The 20,152-nt window shown below is 46.9% G+C and overlaps 1 protein-coding gene across 1 annotated transcript in view; it reads left to right on the plus strand.

The window, feature by feature from the left end:
• LOC311244064 (pepsin A-like) overlaps nt 1-7,603 on the plus strand; it is a gene marked incomplete at both ends in the record, with an annotated part of 28,414 nt that extends 20,811 nt beyond the window's left edge. Inside the window, 5 exons of the mRNA XM_084333474.1 lie at nt 1,670-1,866; nt 1,978-2,094; nt 2,245-2,389; nt 5,068-5,166; nt 7,469-7,603. Coding sequence (XP_084189600.1) covers nt 1,670-1,866; nt 1,978-2,094; nt 2,245-2,389; nt 5,068-5,166; nt 7,469-7,603 — 693 coding nt within the window. The remainder of the gene's footprint in view (nt 1-1,669; nt 1,867-1,977; nt 2,095-2,244; nt 2,390-5,067; nt 5,167-7,468) is intronic.
• Between the last annotated feature and the right edge of the window lie 12,549 nt (nt 7,604-20,152).

Consider the following 20,152-nt stretch of genomic DNA (forward strand, 5'->3'; position numbering starts at 1 on the left):
AGAGTAAATCATCGCAAGGGTGGGGGCTGTTGAGGAGAATAGACAGGGAAAACACAGGAAAAAGGTCCAGGGGCGAATCCTCACAGTACCTCCCCCTCCACGGGAGCCACCGGGCGACCCAAAAAATCAGACAGCGGGGCAGGGGACATGACAAAGCAACAAACAAAAAAAAACTGGGCCATGCTAGCAGGGGAAGCTACACCTAAAGTGGGGCTAGCAGAGGGACTGGGTAGCTGCCAGAGCATTGCTAGCTACAGGGCCTATGCTAGCTGTACTGCTACATTAGCATAGAGGCTGCGCTAGCTGCCGGAGCTAGGCTAGCAGACAGAGCTGGACTAGCAAAGGAGAACAAGCTAGCTGGAAGGACAGTCCTAGCTGTGGGGAACAGGGTAGCTAACAGGGGAGCTAACGAGGCTAACAGGGGAGCTAACAGGGGAGTCAACAGGGGAACTAACAGGGGAACTAGAGGGAACTAGAGGGAGCTAGAGTGGGTTAGAGGGAACTAGAGGGAACTAACAGGGGCTAACTCACATACACTGTCTGTGCTGGCTGGGGTCGTCGGCCGGTCGGGTCGTACTGTTATGGTTTGTAACCGACCCCAATCGCACAACACAAGACGAGAGTAAGCCAAAACAGGGCATTTATTTCTTACATAAAAAAAGCGGCACAGTCCCTTTAAGGGAAAACACAAAAACACTAGAGTCAAGGAAATATGGAAAAGCGGCACTGTGCCTTTAAGAGGCGAACAGGCTAAGGGACTAAGGCTAAGGGCCAGGGCTAAGGACCAGGGCTAAGTGTCAGGGCCAGGACCAGGGGCACTGGAGAGGGGGACAGGGACAGAGGCCCGGAGAAGCGGGCTGGAGACAGGGACAGAGAACAGGGTTAAGGCCTTGGACAGGGCGAGGGCCAGAGCTGCTTACAGGGATGAGGACAGGGTTCCGACGGCAGAGGCCTGGCACGGGGACAGGGGCCCGACGGCGGAGGCCTGGCATGGGAACAGGGGCCCGACGGCGGAGGCCTGGCACGGGGACAGGGGCCCGACGGCGGAGGCCTGGCACGGGGATCCTCCTCCTCCTCTTCGGATGCTGCAGACGGGCAGCGCAGAACAAAGGAGGTCCCAGGGGACCGGGATGGGAACACGCCGTCCTCCCGTGGAATACTAGGGAGCGACGACGAGCCTCACCCCAGGAACGAGGATCACGAAGAGACGCCTTCCTCCCGTGGAGAGCGAAGACAGTGTTCCACTCCAGGCAAACGGCGACAGGTGGTGATGGCTGGGCCGTCGTCTCACGCCGGAGACGTGGCAGGTGATGGTGACGTACAGAATGGTAACGTACAGAACTCCATGAACACAGACACAGATACAGAGTCCAGAACACAGAATCCAGAACACAGAACGACCCGACCGGGACTGGAGGGGAGTCTGCAACCCATGTACTCTCCCGAGGTGATTGCAAACTCCCAACAGGTGCGTGAAGGTAGAGGATCAAGGATGTCCAAGGGTGGAGGCTGGTGAAGAGTAGAGGAGAGTAAATCATCGCAAGGGTGGGGGCTGTTGAGGAGAGTAGACAGGGAAAACACAGGAAAAAGGTCCAGGGACAGGCGAATCCTCACAAAAACATCAGTATTGTTAAGTCAACTGTGAGTGACAGGTGCTTTGTGTGTCCAGGTGGGTGGAATATCTGTGGCCAACCAGGTGTTTGGACTTAGCCAGACCGAGGCTACCTTCCTGAGCTATATGAGTGCTGATGGTATCCTGGGATTGGCCTTCCAGTCCCTCGCCGCTGACTATGTTTCGACTGTCTTTATGAACATGGTGTCTCAGAATCTGGTGTCTCAGAATCTCTTCTCTGTCTACCTGAGCAGGTAATACAATTTTATAAAATTATGAAATTGTACAATTGGTGTGCATTTCTTTTCTTTCCCTGTTATATTAAATTCACATGACCGGTGACCACTGTCCTTGTTCTTCTTCAGAGACCAAGAGCAGGGCAGCGAGGTGCTCTTTGGTGGCATGGATTCCAGCTACTACACGGGTTCAATCGCCTGGATCCCTCTGTCCTCAGAATCCTACTATCAGATCACCATGGACAGGTAATTAACACTTTCAAAACAATTTAATTTGTTAACAACATCATTTAAACCATTCCAACATGCATCTTTTGCATCTCATGTCAGTGGCCGTTTTTTTAAGCTCCCTTTCTGACTTGACGGTGTTAAGCATTCTGCTGTTCTTCATTACAGTATTACTATCAATGGTCAGACTGTGGGCTGCTCTGGTGGTTGCCAAGCCATCATTGATACTGGTACCTCCCTCATTGCTGGCCCAGCCAATGATATCAGCAACATCGACTCCTGGATTGGAGCCACTACCAATCAGCATGGAGTCGTAAGTCACACCATGTAATTTATTATATGCTGTGCACTTTATTATATGTTGTGTCTGTCTTGATATTTGGGTGTCTTGGTGATTGTTGTTGTTAGTATTGTTACATTTGTAGTTGTCTCTTGTTTAGACTATCTGATGATTGTCTGGCGATTGTTGTATAGTTGTTGTTGACAGCTTTCGGATACACCCTACTTTGTGACATCAAACAGTGACAGAATTAGATAAATGCAATTTTAGGAACATATAAAATACATGTGCACTGACTGCACACATAACATATAGTGTAACATGGGGGCACTAGGACCCAGGAGTACCCTGGCCTAGCAATATACTGAGCACACATTAGGAACAAACACATAATTCAAATGTAACGTTAGCGCCCACCACATCAAGTACGTCTACACAAAATATAAAAGTTGTAGGTCAGAAATGATGGAATAGATTTACCAACAAAAAAGGTGTTTAGCCTGCTCATACGTTAAAAGCATGGGGCAGCACGAATAACTTGGCTCTGCTAATGTATATCGTGCTTCCATTCAAACAGACGGCAACAAACGTGAAGTCAAGTTTCACTCGCGTGAGACCTCCTCTACATGCTCTGGCAATACCTGACCATGGTACTCCTGGGTCCTAGTGCCCCCCAAGTTACACTATATGTTATGTGTGCAGTGCACATGTATTTTATATGTTAATAAAATTGCATTTATCTATAGTCCTAATTCTGTCACTGTTTGATGTCACAAAGAAGGGTGTATCCGAAAACTGTCTACAACATTTGTAACAGATGATGAAAAAGTGAACATATAATTAACTGTATTAGACATTTGTTAATGATGAATAGGCTTCACTTTAGATTAGGGCACACAAAATCATTTGTTGAACATGAACAAATAAATGGAGGTACAGTATAGTTGTTTTTTCATATCCGTTTTCCAAAGCATCTACAAATATGTTACTACACATTAAACAACATTATTTAATGATGAACAAATCAAGTACAAACAATGTTGATAATGAGTTATAAATAATGTAGAACTAATTTGTAAATATTATACAAATATAGTTATAAATGATAATTTACGAATGTATATAAATGGTTTGTTCATGATTAGTTCATTATCTACAAATACCTTATACAGGTCTTATAACTGAGTGTTATTATTATAAAGTGTTACCAAGTTACATTCATGGTGTCATGTGCACCTATGTTTTACTGGACACACTTGTTTCCCTTATCTATTCCACCAGTCTGTCTGTGCCCCCTGGTGGGATAGATAAGAGGAACAAGACTGGGAAAATGTCTATGTGTGACAGTGGAATGGAGTATGCTGACTGTCAACATGGTCTAATTAGAAAACGTAAATAATTGACCACAGGAAAAAAGGTACATAATGTACATTATGATATAGCCATGAGTAATATATTTACATGTTGTATAAGTAATATATTTATGTTAGGAATGGCAAAAGTCCAAAACCAACAATCATTGCAATCGCGGGCGAGTGCCCTCACCACTACACTACCGGCTCACCCACCCACCAACACTATGATTATGGTTAGAGTTAAGCTTAGTTTTAACATCAACGATTATGGCTAAGATATAAATCGTTTGAGCGAGGCTATCAGAAAAGTGTGTCTCTGTAGTTTTGCGATAAAAGCACTTGCCTCTCACATAATGTGGCCTTGGTTTGATCCCTAGCAGATGATCTTAAATATATATATTTTTTATGTAATATATTCTAATTGTAATACGTACAATTGTACATTTTCAATACAATACGTACTATTATTTCTGGCTATAACATACATACATTATGTACCTTATTTTCCTAGGGTCGATACTTTATTTACATATTTTATGTGGAATGGAGATTTCCTCCTCCACCAACAATGTGTAGCACCCAACCTTGGGCTACATGGGCTCAATGGCTGCCATGCACTGGCACCAGGCACACAACACATACACAATGGCTGAAAGGATTGGGGAGACAAAGTTTGATATCAGCCAATTAACCCTTGAGTCACCTTTGTCGCAGTTCTGGTCAAAAAGCCTTTTTTTTTTTTTTTGCTAGATTTTATGTATATGCCAAACAAGTAGCTTAGTATCACATCTTGGACTCACATTACAATAATCCATGTTTTTTTTTTTTAAAACAATCACTATTAAGCGTGTGAACAACAAGTGTCACACCTTTCACCCTAGTCACAGAACTGGACAGGTTAGAGTTAGGGTTAGGGGGTTAGGGTTAGGGTAACCCTAATCCTAACCCCCTAACCCTAATCCTAACCCTAACCCCAACCCCAACCCTAACCCCAACCCTAACCCTAACCCCGTCCCCAACCCTAACCCTAACCCTAACCCTAATTTAAGAAATGGTTAAAATCCTGAAAATGAATAAATATTCTATATGTATGGTGAGGACTGAAGTTAATAATGGTATTCATGAAAGAAAATTGGAACAATACATGAAAAATATATGTTTTACTGAGATCGCAGTTTCGGTCACTAGGGAGACAGGTAGTGGGTTTTTTGAAGGTTGACTCGAGGGTTAAGGGGAGGAATGATTAGGTGGCCTTAGGTGGTAATACTGAATTGTGAATTGTCTGATCAGTTCTATGATTAATTAAAATTACTACTGCTTTACCCACACAAATGCCTACTATGTGACATTCCACAGTCCACCCTCAACTGCGGGGACATTGGGAGCATGCCTGACATCACTTTCACTCTCACTGGAAAAACCTTTACCCTCCCTGCATCTGCTTATATCTTGCAGGTCAGTTACACACACACATGGACAAATGCATACGCACGCACGCACGCACGCACGCACGCACGCACGCACGCACGCACGCACGCACGCACGCACACACACACACACACACACACACACACACACACACACACACACACACACACACACACACACACACACACACACACACACACACACACACACACACACACACACACACACACACACACACACACACACACACACACACACACACACACACACACACACACACACACACACCAGACCCGGCACCATGGGTGGCATTAGGGGGCCGGGCCCGCCCACTGAGTCAGCTGTGCCCACCCTGGTAAAAAAAATATTTTTAATTTTTAATTTTTTGGTCAATCAAAGTCAACTATCCAAATCCTTATTCGGGGACAGCCCTAGTGGGCACTGATGTCAACAACAACACTACTGAAGCTAGCACGGCACTCTGTGAGAATTCGTTTTCTACCCTCAAGAACGTCTTTACAGAACATCGCCTTAGTATGCTTCATCGACGCAAGGCCAATTTAATTCAGTTGGCATTTGAGAAGGACTTAAAGGGGAACTATTTTACAATTTCTTTCACTATTTGGGCAATTTTACACAATTCCTGTGAGTCTATGGAACACCTCTGTAAGTTTTCTTTTTAAATGTATTCATTGTTTTGTATTTCTAATCAAGTACTCAAAAACAGCATTTTTCTACCTCAAGATCTTAAGCCGTTTTGAGGCTGCATGGGCTCCAACCACTGTGTGGCCTGGTGCCAACTGCCACATCAACTGCCACATTATTATGCAGCTGAGAAATCTCTGACATCACAGATATGCACATTTTCAGATGACTCAGTTCAGTGAGGGTGAATATTGTGAGAGGAGAATTGGAAGAATGCGCCAATATGCGAATTAGAGACATAGATCCTATTAATATAAGTCCACATAGCTAGGAAACAATGCTAAACACTGAAAAGGCCATTTATAAGATAGTTCCCCTTTAACAAAAAAGTTCAGGAATGAGTGGAGGGGCAGTGTTTTAAGAAGATGTCACTCTGTCCCCAAACGCCGCGTGCCGCTCTACTAATGATGGTGAGTAGCCTGTGGAGGAATTTTGTTTGCTTTTTTATGCACCTTATTTTTGTCAGTTCAGTTCAGTTTGTCAGTGAATTCAGAAGTGTTGAATAAATGGAGACTTTTCAAAGATATAGAATAGAATAGAATAGAAATTTATTATCCTGAGGGAAATTTGACACTGCAAATCACTCAACATTAAACATTTAGACAGAACAAGTCACGAATAAGAATAACAAAACAAATGGCCTAAGAATAGAATAAAATGAAATAGAATAAAAATAGAATAAAAGATACAGTAAATAAATACAGTAAAAATATACTGAAGTCTACAGTAGGTGTAATATTGCACAGTGCTGTTTAAAAAGTAAGAGTCCAGGAAGATGGTAACTGTCACTCTGTGCTCAGTGATGCAGTGAGGCACAGTGATGCATTGTATAGTCTGATGGCTGTCGGAATGAAGGACTTCCGGTGCCGTTCAGTGCTGCATTTAGGTAGTGTGACTGTGTGAGCCTATAACATGCTCCTCCTGTCAGCCAAGTCTGTGTATAGTGGGTGGGAGGGGTTTTCCCTGATGGCCTGGAGCTTAGCAAGGTTCCTCCTCTCCGCCACCCTCGCTAGAGTCCAGCTCCACCCCAACCATGCTACCATCCTGACCATCTTATCCAGCCTGTTTGTGTCCGCTGCTCTCAGTCCGCTGCCCCAGCAGGTCTGTTATATATATCCGTTCAGTCTGTTTTTGTATAGTGAATGTTCTTAAGATAGAGAGAAATTAGATTTTTCAATTGCCTCTCTGCTGTTTAGTTCAGCACCGTGGGCAGCGCCAAGCAAGCCACAGCGCCGTTGTCCCAGCTGAAACGTATAAAAGGGAACCAGTGTTGAAAAACCATTGTGCCCCCCCGAGAACATTTTATGCCCCCCCACTAATTTGTTTCTGCAGCCTGGTCTGACACACACACACACACACACACACACACACACACACACACACACACACACACACACACACACACACACGCACACGCACACGCACACGCGCACACGCACACGCACACACACACACACACACATACACACATACACACATACACACACACACAAAACATGAAAACAACTAACTAATTTCACAGGATCGAGTATCATACCAGTATTCATGTTTGTTACCATGACTCATCAGAACACAACACTCATCAGAATACTAGTAGTAAACTTAATCCATTTTCTCTCTGTAGTATTCCTATGGCTGCAGCAGTGGCTTTAGTCAGGGTGGCTCTAACCTCTGGATCCTTGGTGATGTCTTCATCAGGGAATACTACACCATCTTTGACGTTGGGAACCTTATGATTGGTCTGGCCCCGTCTGTGTAATCACACACTACAACCTTTATCCTTATGTTTTTAAGTAGGGGCCTATGTATTTTAATCTGTGGCTGTAAAATATTGGTGCAAAATGGCCAACTGTCCATTTTGGACAAGGTGGAGAAGAGAACATGTTGGCTGCCTTTGAATTAAATAGATTGTAGACACAAAAAGTACTGTGTCTTGTGTCTTTGTGATCTTGTGAGACTGACTGTGGTTACTGCAACCAAACACAATTGACCAATCCCAATATCGGCCCATAATCTGTTACTGTTGTCACTTTCAGGCAAACCTGACCATTTTATAAAAGTGATCAAATAGATTTTCAAGAATCTGAAAACTCTGCATGGGTCAATTCATAATTTCATACAACTGGAGAATTAAATTGATCGCATCTATGTTACATGGCAACACTAATCTCTGGAGCTACAGATTTGTCAATGTCGTTTTTCCTGACCACTCCTGGCATTGTCTTTTATTTCCTGTCACTGAACCTAGTGACAAAGATGCTAGCTAGATGCTAGATGCTAGATGCTACCCCCTCCAGAGGGTTACTGGAAAAAATTACACTCCTCAAGTTCAAGTTCAAGTTCAAGTTCTTTAATAGTTGTCATACAGAAGTACAGAATACTTTCATACAAAATGCTTCTTACTGTTACGCTCCAGAGACTGTGCTAGACAAGATAGTATCAAATAACATAATAACATAATATAGCATGAATTTAGAAGAAGAAAATGAGGTCACAGTGTTCGGTATAGACATATGTACAATGTTCTGAGTTACCATATAATATACAATACACAATACTATGCAGTGTACTAATGTACAGTACTATCTAGTGCAAAGCAGAAATGGGATGAGGTACAATTTTAGGTACAATTTACAGTAAGGTGTACGAGTTGTAGTGCAATCCTTCATCCATAAATATAAAGTGTGGGGAGTGGGTGCTACAGTGTGTTTGTTTAAAGTGGGTGTGTGCTATAAAGTGTGTGGAGTGGGTGCTACAGTGTGTTTGTTTAAAGTGAGTGTGTGCGTGTGGATGTGTGTGCTATGTGTGTTTGGTGGTTGTTGTTGTGTAGTGTTCATTCATTGTTCGTTTAGCAGCCTGATGGCCTGGGGATAGAAGCTACTTCTGAGTCTTTCTGTGCTCGCCTTGAGACTCCTGTATCGCTTGCCTGACGGCAGCAGTTCAAAGAGGCAGTTGTTCGGGTGGCTCGAGTCCTTAATAATTCTCTTAGCCTTCCCCTTGCAACGCTTGTAGTAAATGTTCTGGAGGGTGGGGAGCCCCCCTCCAATTGTGCGTTCGGCTGAACGTGTCACTCTTTGTAGTCTGCTTTGGTCTTTTGCAGTGCTATTCCCAAACCAGGAGGTGATGTTGCCGGTCAAGATGCTCTCTATTGTACATGAGTAGAAGTTCTTAAGGATCTTCTGGCTGACTTGGAACTTCCTTAGGCGCCTGAGGAAGTAGAGGCGTTGTCGTGCCTTCTTCACCACACTGTTAATGTGTGTGGTCCATGTCAAGTCCTCGGATATGTAGGCTCCGAGGTACTTGAAGCTGTTGACTCTCTCAACCGGTGCCCCGTCGATGCTGAGGGGGCTGTAGTCCTTGACCCCCGACCTCCTGAAGTCCACAATCATCTCCTTTGTTTTGCTGACGTTCAGGGAGAGGCTGTTTTCCTGGCACCATCCCGCCAGGACCTTGACCTCTTCCAGGTAGGCCCTCTCGTCGTTGGCAGAGATCAGGCCCACCACCACTGTGTCGTCAGCAAATTTGACGATTGTATTGCTACTCCGCTGAGCCACACAGTCGTGTGTGTACAGGGAGTAGAGGAGGGGACTCAGAACACAGCCCTGGGGGGCCCCTATGTTGAGGGTGATGGATGAGGAGGTGCAGTTGCCTGCTCTCACCACCTGGGGTCTGCCAGTCAGGAAGTCCAAGACCCACTGGCAGAGGTCATAGCCCAAGCCCAGGTCCCTGAGCTTGGCTATGAGTATGGAGGGGACTATGGTATTGAATGCCGAGCTGTAGTCGATGAATAGCATTCTCACATAGTTCCCCTGCCTCTTGTCCAGGTGTGATGCTGCTGTGTGCAGCACATGGGATATGGCGTCCTCCGTGGACCTGTTGGGGCGGTATGCAAATTGCAGGGGGTCCATGTTGATGAGGAGGGAGGAGCAGATGTAGCCCTTTACTAGCTTCTCGAAGCACTTCATGGCTATGGAGGTGAGAGCTACAGGGCGGTAGTCGTTGAGGCAAGCAGGCTTGGATTTTTTGGGTACAGGGATAATAGTGGACTTCTTCAGGCAGGTGGGGATGACAGCCTGTTCTAAGGACAGGTTAAATATGTCAGTGAATACTGGGGCCAGTTGGTCGGCACAGACTTTTAGGACGCGGCCGGGGATGCCGTCTGGACCTGCTGCCTTCCTGATATTCACTTTTTTAAAGGTCCGCCTCACCTCATGCTCTGTTACCCTGAACACTGCGCCTCCATCAGCAGCCGACCCCCCCCCCCCCCATTGCCGAGGCTTGTGAGCTGGTGTTGTTATTACCAGCATCAAACCTCGCATAGAAGGTATTGAGGTCATTTGCTAAGGAGATGTCACTGTTCAGTTTGAGGGAGGCGCCTTTGTAGTCTGTCATCGTTTTGAGCCCCTGCCACATAGCTCTAGAGTCAGCTTGTTCAAACTGGAGTTCAATTTTATCCCTGTAGCGTCGTTTGGCCTCTGACACAGTCCTCCTTACGTTGTATCGCGCCACCTTGTGGTCATTCATGTTGCCTGTCTCTAGGCCGTCGTTGTATGCTTTGGTGCGCTCTCTCAGAGCTTCACGGACGGATTTGTCTACCCAGGGTTTTTGATTTGGGTAAACTTTCATTTTGGTAGTGGGGATTGTTTCTTTCACCCTAGTACAAACACAGTCCAGCACTGTCTCCGTGTAGGCATTAATGTTATCTGTGTCGCGGAACACATTCCAGTCTGTGTTGTGAAACACTGACCGGATCGTATCCTCTGACGTCACATCCCATTTCTGCACCTCTCGCGAGACTACGGGAGTACTTTTAATTTTCTGTCTGTACTTCGGTATAAGAAAAATTGATGCGTGATCTGACTTACCGAAGCCACTATCAGAATGAGCCTTGTAGCCACCTTTAAATTGCGTGTAACAGTGATCTAGGATGTTACCGCCTCTGGTGTTGCAAGTCACATGCTGATAGAAGTCGGGCAATACCTTTCTCAGATTGGCGCTATTGAAATCCTCCACATAAAATGTATTTGGAATAACAAACCACCATGTATAAAAAGATCCACCGCACAGAGAAATAAAGCAGACGGTGGTATGGCATTTCCAGATTTTTTCCACTATTTTAAGGCGTACACTTTAAGACCATTTACAACATGGTTTGATTCCCAAGCATTAGTATCCTGGAGAAAATTAGAAGAAAATATATTAGCCCCACATAGACTGAAGGACATAGCATACACTAAACTATCAATTAAGCAATGCGAACGGAAATTTGGCCCCATAATTACTTATGCGATCCGGATATGGTGTGAAACACACAAAAAATATCCTAACCCACATAAATGGCATAATCATACTCCCTTATTCAATAACAATGCACTCTTGATTGGAAAACGACCTATAAGATTCCCTATATGGGAAAAGCAAGGCATACACTCATTAGGGGATGTTTTTAACAAACAGGGTTTTTGTAGTTATGAAGAAATACGCAAAAAATGTAATCTCACCAAGTCCACACATCTTTTTTACATACAGTTATGGTTATGTTTGAAGTCTCACATTGTTCCATTAAAGATACCAATTGAACACCACAGATACCACAAATTCTTCTATGAAAGAGAGACATCGAGAGGTTTTGTTTCAGATTTTTATCATCAATTACTAACGTCCTCGTATGAAACCCTCCACCTAGACTCCGTCTGGAGGAGGGATATACCAGACCTGGAAAGTGATTTTGATTGGCAAGAAGCCTGGGCAAATGTTCGACTCACATCAAGGAACCCGGACCATCAACAAATAAATCTTAACTATATTCACAGGACATACTTGACTCCTATAAGACTGGAAAAAAATTGGTCTTAAACAAGACTCCAAATGCTCCTTATGTACAAATGGGGACGAGGGGACATGTATGCACATGTACTGGGACTGCCCACCAGTTAAGATATTCTGGAAAGAGGTGACCCAGCAATTATCAAATCTCTTAACTCTGGATATACCTGTACACCCCTCTGTATTACTGCTGAATGATGTTTTTGAGTGTGCAGTACACCCACAGCTAAAGAGATTGGTTTTATTGGGTATCACAGTGGCTAAAAAGCTGATAGCATCACGATGGTTCCAACCGGAACATTTTTGCCGAAAGGTCTGGATTATTACATATCTCGATGTGATTTATCAAGAAATATCTACAGCAAGAATTTTCGGTCTCAATGAATCCAAAATGACATTGTGGTTAGAAGTGGTGGAGAAAATAAAAGCTAGCATATAATGGTAATGTCTGGTTAGGAGCGAGGGATAATGGATGGATTATCCAATGGGGGGTCCGGGAGGGGGGGGGTACGAGCTAGAGCATATGTGTGTAGGGTATTAGATAGCAGGTATTGGGGGTATATCCTGTATAAGACATTTAACTATATGGTGATTTTATTGGATGTGCACTGTTAATAATGCTTGTATATCTTATCGAGTGTTGTCATGTTTGTTTATTATGTTTGTTTAAAAAATTATAAAAAAATTAAATACAGAACTGTTTAGATAGCTCATTATCCTTATAACACATTGTAAAGAAATAGAACAATGGGCTTGGCATTTTTCATAAAACAGACTTCAAAGACTTTTCAAGATATATTGTCACAAGCACATAGAACGTTTAAAGACTTCAGTAAGCTGACAGCGTCCTTGTTGCCTAGAAACATAAGGTGAACATGGCTAGGGAGCCATATACGTGCATGGTTAACCTGTTAAGTTGTAGTCCTATTTTCAGAAATGTCGCCTAAAAGTACATGCCTTAGTAAATGGAAGATTGCTCCACTTCTACAAGGTCAATTTGCATGTTCTTGGTATCGAGCCACCCGAACAACTGCCTCTTTGAACTGCTGCGGTCAGGCAAGCGATACCGGAGTCTTAAGGCGAGCACAGAAAGACTCAGAAGAAGCTTCTATCCCCAGGCCATCAGGCTGCTAAACGAACAATAATCACTATGCAACAACCATCAAATGCACACAGCACACACACCCACACGCACACACTCACTCAAACAAACAACACACTGCAGCACCCACTCTCCACACTTTAGATCACACAAACACACTTACACTTTATATTTATTGATAAAGGATTTGCACTACAACTCGTACACCTACTGTGAATTGTACCTAAATTGCACCTCGTCCCATTTCTCCATTTCTGCCTTGCACTATATAGTATTGTATATTAGTACACTGCACAGTATTGTATATTGTATGGTAACTACGTCTATTCTGCATCGAACATTGTACATATGTCTAAACTGAACACTGTGACCTCATTTTTTTTACTTCTAATTTTACTATGTTATTTTATTTCATACTTATCTTGTCTTGCACAGTCTCTGGAGCGCAACAGTAAGAAGCATTTTGTATAAAAGTATTCTGTACTTCTGTATGACAACTGTAACTGAGGGGTACAATTCCCTGACTGTATTGATAAGTATGGTATCATTAAACCACTACCGCTTTATGTACTTTAATTACTGGCCATACAGTACACGATATATGAATATGATGAACACTTCCCACAATGAAATCGGTTCCAAACAAAGGTATAATCAAGTATTTAATGGAGCAAAAGGTACATAGGATACTTTACATTATTCTTTGAATGCACTTGTAAGGCAAAGGAATGTGCGTAGGCAAATCAGCAATGAATGTCCATTCTCTGGTTACGCAGGAGGTAATTATACAACCTGAATCTTAGGGAATTATATCTATGGTACACTAGTAATATAGCGGGAGATACTGGAAGGGGTTCCCCCTGGTTGTAAGCCAGCAGGGGTAGAAGATCTGTCGGTAGTAGAACGTCTGGTCAACGATGACTAAGGAGACTCCAGGTACAGGAGCCGGTGCAATAGCCTCTTGATCCACAGACGAATACAGCTGTTCTCCGTAGACTGTAGCTCCACAGTGAAGAAAGCTAGTCGGCCTCAGGCTCTCTGAGGCGCCGACTCGACTTGACTCCTCGCGGGGTAAATCCAACACGTGCAGGCGTCGGCGATTATCCGCTTCATAAATCACAGGACCAAAGCAAATATATTCCAGCCGCAAAGGGCTATGTAGTCGTCGGGTAGATTAATCCAGTGTACATGTCCATACGGCTCTCGTCTAGGTCTCCTCGGGTGAAAGCGCCATGTGGTCAGCCCAGCCTGGATAAGAACTCTAGCTAATACGAGGAAGCGTTGGAGATGCTGGTCACTGTAGAACTTTAACCGCACGATACACTATACACAAATAGACTATTAATGACTTAATAGAAATATGTCGCACTCGACGGTATAGCGCCAAACTCTGACAATTCAGTTATTAATTCGCACGCGGTCTCAATGCTCTATTCTGGGGCCAAACAGGCCATACTTCACCGCACGTTGTATCGTGGGTGAGGTTTCAACTTATTGGGTAACATACTAAGGCTAAGAAGGCTAAGGGGCTTCTATATTCACCTGCGCCGTATTTATACGCACGGTGAACAAACTAGCACCAATCTCATTTCTGTCGCGTATCCCTGGGCAAGGCCGGGCATGTCCAGACACGTCTTGATGGTGACTTTGAACCTGACTCCGGAGGCCGGTCCCTGGCGCCGGTGGACCGCTGTCCAATAGGAGAATGAACTATTATGGTCTGGGCTAAAGGGATATTCCATGTATATGTACAAGGAATATACAAGGGATATCAAACGATATACAAATACTATGCAATATATATCAATAAATAAATATATATATTCGGTTTAATCTGATCCTTTGTAACAGCCGCCCCCTAATTAGTCCCACCTAATTAGCTAAGCAGAGACAGATTAACCGCACTGTCCACTACTCAATGTCTGTTGTGAGGGGCCTGTCAGTTCACAAAGTCATGGGGTCATGGTCGTCATCGATGGTATCGGGGAGCCTTGGCAGTTCTATTAGCCTCGCCACGGGTCGGGTGTAGATCCGCCCTTGGACGAGCACTTCGGCTGCTCGGACCTTTCCGTCGGCACCGGTGATCACTTTGCTTACGCGGCCAGCCGGCCACATAGCTCGGGGTAGTGACTGGTCGATAATCATGACGACTGTTCCTTCTGTCAAATTGTCTCTCTCTTTCACCCATTTCTGGCGGGTCTGTAGAGACGGTAGATAGTGGAGTAGGAAGCTGTTCCAAAACTTGTCAGCCAATACTTGACTGTACCTCCACATTCTTCGGCCGTTCGCTTCTTCAGGCCTGTACATTGTCTGTGGTAGCGCGGGGTCCAGCCGCACCATCAAGAGTGTGTTGGGGGTGACTGGGTCGACATCTGCTACATCACTTGAGACGTAACCGAGGGGCTTTGAGTTCAATACTCCCTCGATCTCCGTGAGGACTGTCATTAGGACTTCTTCCGCCACGGTCTGGGCCCCAAGCACGGCGTACAGGGCTGTCTTTATTGAACGTACTTCTCGTTCCCAAGTTCCACCGAAGTGAGGTGCATTCGGGGGGTTAAACTGGAAGTCAATCTGGGATGGAGCGAGGTGGGTCTTAAGTTCTGGGCCCATAGCTTGGAAGCTCTCTCTCAGCTCTCTTTCTCCGCCTTTGAAGTTTGTCCCGTGATCAGACAATAATATAGACGGTTTGCCTTTCCGCGATGTGAATCTTCGGAAGGCCATAAGGAATGAGTCTGTGCTCATGGTTGGAAGGAGTTCTATATGCATCGCTCGGGTGGTCATGCATTTGAATACAATACCCCACCGCTTCTCGGTTCCTCTTCCTTTCTTTATATACAGCGGGCCGAAACAGTCCATACCGGTGGAGTGAAAAGGCTTGTCGCCGAGTCGGAGGCGACAGGGAGGTAGGTCAGCCATCCGGGGTATACTGGGCTGCGCTCGCCACTTACGACAGTCTAGACAGGTTCGCTGGAAGCGCCGCACTGCTTCTCTCCCTTGCAGTATCCAATAACGACGTCTGATCTCCGCGAAGACTCTCTCTGCCCCGGCGTGATGCACATCCTCGTCGTATTTCTTTATGATCAGCTCTGTGACCTTGTGTCGGCTGTTTAAGACTATCGGGTACTTGACGTCATCCGGTAAGTCTGGAGCTCTCCGCAGACGACCACCCACTCTGATGAGACCATGGGCGTCGCTCTCGGGGGCTAGGTGGAGCAGTCTGCTGTCTGATGGGACGGGCTTTGCTCCCTGTAGACAGTCTAGCTCATCGGGGAACGAGTCTCTCTGGGCTCGTTGTAGTAGAAGAAGTTCCGCTTCTTCGTAGTCAGCTGCAGTAATGTCAGTAGTGAGCTGAACCTCTGGGTGGTGCCACAGGAATGTCTTTAGCTGCGCACTCTCTAGGGTGAGGCAATCGTCTATGTCGGGGTCTGTGGAGACGAGTGTGTTCAATCCACAGAACATAGATTTCTTGTTTTCTGCCTCCTCTTTACTCGCTTCCCGTGGGGTGGGTGTAGGCCACTCTTCTTCCGGGAGCTTGAGGAACTCTGGCCCGTCACTGTATAGGTTGTGACGGGTGAGGTCATCCAGGGACATTCCCCGGGTGATGACGTCAGCTGGGTTGTGTTTTGTGTCCACATACCTCCAGCTTGCTACTTCTGTTAAATCTTGAATCTCTGTGACTCTGACTCCCACGAAGACCTTGTATCTGCACGAATCAGACCGGATCCATGTGAGTACTGTCGTGGAGTCTGACCACAAGATTGTTCTTTGCACCGGAATGGTGAGTTCACGTTGGATTAACGTGGCGAGTTGCGCTCCTGCTAGGGCTGCGCAGAGCTCTAGACGCGGGATAGATTGTTGCTTTCGTGGGGCTATTCTTGAGCGGGCCAGGATGAAGGCAGTATGTATTTCTCCTCCCTCCTCTCGGGCACGCAAGTAGGCCACCGAACCGTAGGCTACTTCGGAGGCGTCGCTGAAGACGTGCAGGTCCATCTGGCACGTCTCCGGCCTCACTGTGGGTGGGAAGTAGCTGCGGCGTATGTTGACACCTGGGAGTGAGCTGAGTTCCGTCTCCCACTCTCTCCATGTGGATGCAAGGTGTTCGGGTATGGGGTCGTCCCAGCCCTGGTCCTTGTCCCATAACGCTCTTACAATCATCTTTGCCCTGGTGGTGTAAGGTAGAATACATCCCAACGGGTCATATTGTCTGGCGAGTGTTCTGTATACACTCCGTCTGGTGGTCGGTAGTGCAGTCGACCTTCCCTGCTCCTTGGTCAGGGGTGTGTGTTTATAATGGAGCGAGTCTGTTTTGAAGCGCCAGACTAGTCCTAATGTCATTTCTTGGGCTTCTCCTGGGATGGTCGCCATCCAGGTCTCGCTGCTTGCTGCCTTGTCCTCAGGGGAGAGGCTGCGCAATACTTGCGGGTCGCTGCTGGCCCACTGCCTGAGATCAAAGCCGCCTTTGATCAGGGAGGCGCGGAGCTTGAGTAGAAGGGCCTCGGCTTCTTCTGGCGTCGAGACGCTTTGCAGACAGTTGTCCACGTAGAAACTATTTCCTACACTTTGTCGGACCTCTTCATCAGCTGCTGGGTCCTCTGCGACGTGTTTTTGCAGTGCAAACGTAGCACAGCATGGGCTGCATGTGGTTCCGAAAGGGAGGACTTCCCATTGATAGATGGCTGGTTGCTCATCCCCGATCCTCTCTCTCCATAGGAACCGCAGCAGGGGCTTGTCCTCCTCCACTAGTCTCATCTGCAGGAACATCCCTTTGATGTCGCCGCTGATGGCCACCTTGTCCTGGCGGAAACGTAGTAACACGCCTAGTAGAGAGGGGCCGAGTGTTGGGCCGGGCAAGAGCTCTTTATTCAGATTTTGTGATCCGATCTGGTAGCTGCAGTTGAACACAATACGATCCTTGCCGTTGTGGTGGACTTTGTGGTGCGGCACGTACCATGATTCGGTCGTCTGATCGGCCTCTTTAATGTCAATTTTCTTTATGTGTCCCGCTGTGATTAGCTTGTTAATCTCAGCGCGGTACACAGTCTCTTGAGCGGGGTCTCTGGCTAGGCGCCGCTCTGTGTTCAATAGATACCGCTCCGTCGCTTCTTTTGGGGCGTGGAAGGTAGGCATACCCTCTCGCCTCAAAAGTGGAGTTGCGTATCTCATCACTCCGTTGACTTTGACTCTCTTTGTCCCTTGCTCGAGGAGTGCTATGGCGTAAATGTCTTCCTTGGAACGAATGTCTTTCTTTTCGTTCTTAAAGGGCATTGTCTCTAGTGTCCATAGCCTCTCGACATGCTGTAGGAGGGTGGTGTCTTCTTCTGTCACTCTGGAGTGGAGGCAGCTAGTGGCTGCTGTTCGGTTAAGAGACTTAGCGAGGGGGCCTTGTAATGTCCATCCTAGGCGGGTCTCGACTGCTGCAGGACAGCCTCTGGGCCCTGTGTGGACCCGGTCTATCGGGACTATGAGGTCTGCATGGTCGGAGCCTATCAGCAGGGTCGGGGTGGCACCGTCTATGAGCGGTATAGGTAGTTGACGCAGGTGCACATATTTATCCATCAGCTTGGCGATGGGGTAGGTGTACTGCGACAGGCCTATTTCTTGGCTGGTGAAAGCATTAGTAATCCTATACCGTCTCTCTGGCTGCCCGCTTGCTGCGATAGTGAAGGAGACATTCTCGCCCTTTATCGTCTTTAGATCTCTTCTTATTGTCCGAATCGTCATCTGGTTTTCGCTCCCCCGCAGCCCCAGCTGGGCCGCAGCGGATGCGAGGAGAAGGGTCTTCTCTGACCCGTCGTCAAGGACGGCGTAAGTGTCCATGACCTTGTCTTGGTAACTCAGTGTTACGCGGACCACCTTTAAGAGCACTCGGGCGCCCCCGCTGCTGGCGGGGTCAATGTACATGACACTTGCCTTTGTGCTGCTTGAGGGTGCAGGCTTTCTTCTGTTACTGTCGTGTAGGACATCTAGGTGGGCTCCGTCACACCGACTACACCTCTTCTTTAAGCGGCAGTCGGCTGCCATGTGACTGCGCGCACATCGGTAACAGCGTCGGTTGGACTTTATCCATTGACCCACCTCGTCGGCGGTCATCTTCTTGAACGTGTCACATTGTGACAACCAGTGTTCTTTTTCGCAGTACGGGCACACCATCTTCCACTTCTCTTTCATCGAGGGGGTACTGTGGTTCTTGCTGCTCGGTACTGATTCTGATTGGTGCATGACGGTCACCAATCTTCGGCCATCGTTTGCTCTCCTAGGTCCCTCTCTGGAGCTTGGGGTGCTCCGCATGAACGTATCCAACCGTAGGCTGTTGACTTCTCTCGCCAGGAAGTCGGCTAGGTCTAGGAGGGATGGCTCGGGACCGTTAGGATCACGGTGGTCTCTTTGCCGCCTGAAGCGCTCTTGTCGGGCGGGCGGAAGCTTCTCTAAAATCCTCTCGACATTAGAGTTCACGTACAGTTCGTGCATACCCTTTTCTCTTTGCGCCCCCAGCATCCCTACCAGGGATTGTACCTTGATAGACAGGTCATCTAGTGAGCGATTGTCTGTGGCTGGGGGTAGGCGGTCAATATGCCTTATCTCTTGTATTACGTAGTCCCATATGCGTCCATATCTTTGGTCGAGTGCTGCTAGAGCCGCTGTGTATGGGGTAGTAGAGGTGGCATAGGCCAGCGCTATATTGTGCGCTCGGGGCACCTTGAGGTGCTTCAGTAGGATAGCATACTTGTACGGTTCATCAGCTACATCGGACATCATTGTCTCTAAGCACATTCGTAGCTCCGTGTACTGTGCTCTGTTCTCGTGGGTGAAGTCCGGAAACGTCGGTGTGCCAATGTATGATGCCATGGATGGCTGGCACATCGGTGAGCGTTGGAAGAGAGGCCTCCTAGGCGAGTCTCCTCTTACGCCTCTTGGTGGGCTGGTACCTGCTGGGTACCATGGCCCGCGTATCCAGGTGCTATTCCTCTGGGCTGGTCGTGCGTCAAGCTCACCCGTGAATTGAGTCGGGGGTCTGTAGCGCAGAGCCGCGGGGGTAGAGCCTGGGCTGTACTGGACCTCCTGGTCCTGTGGAGTACTGTGCTGCTGTCGGGCTTGACTCTCCTCCTCTCCCTCTTCTTCTGCCTCTGGCAGGTCCTCTAGATCCTGTAGTCGTCTATTTAGCCTCTCCGCGGTGTAGACCGTTTCTTCCTTGTAGCTGGTCCTCGCGTGGACCGGTCGTGGAAGGAGTTCGGAGGGGGGTATAGGCTCTCTCTGGTGGTCGGGCTCAGGGTCGCTTGATCGGGTAGGGGAGGGTGCCCTTGACCCGTGTCTTGACGAGGCCCTGGAACCCCGTGCGGAGGGAGGGGGTGTTGCCCTGGCGATCAGCTGCTCCATTATCTG

This window comes from Notolepis coatsorum, assembly GCF_963971535.1.
Source record: "Notolepis coatsorum genome assembly, chromosome: 17".
Taxonomy (NCBI): Eukaryota; Metazoa; Chordata; class Actinopteri; order Aulopiformes; family Paralepididae; genus Notolepis; species Notolepis coatsorum.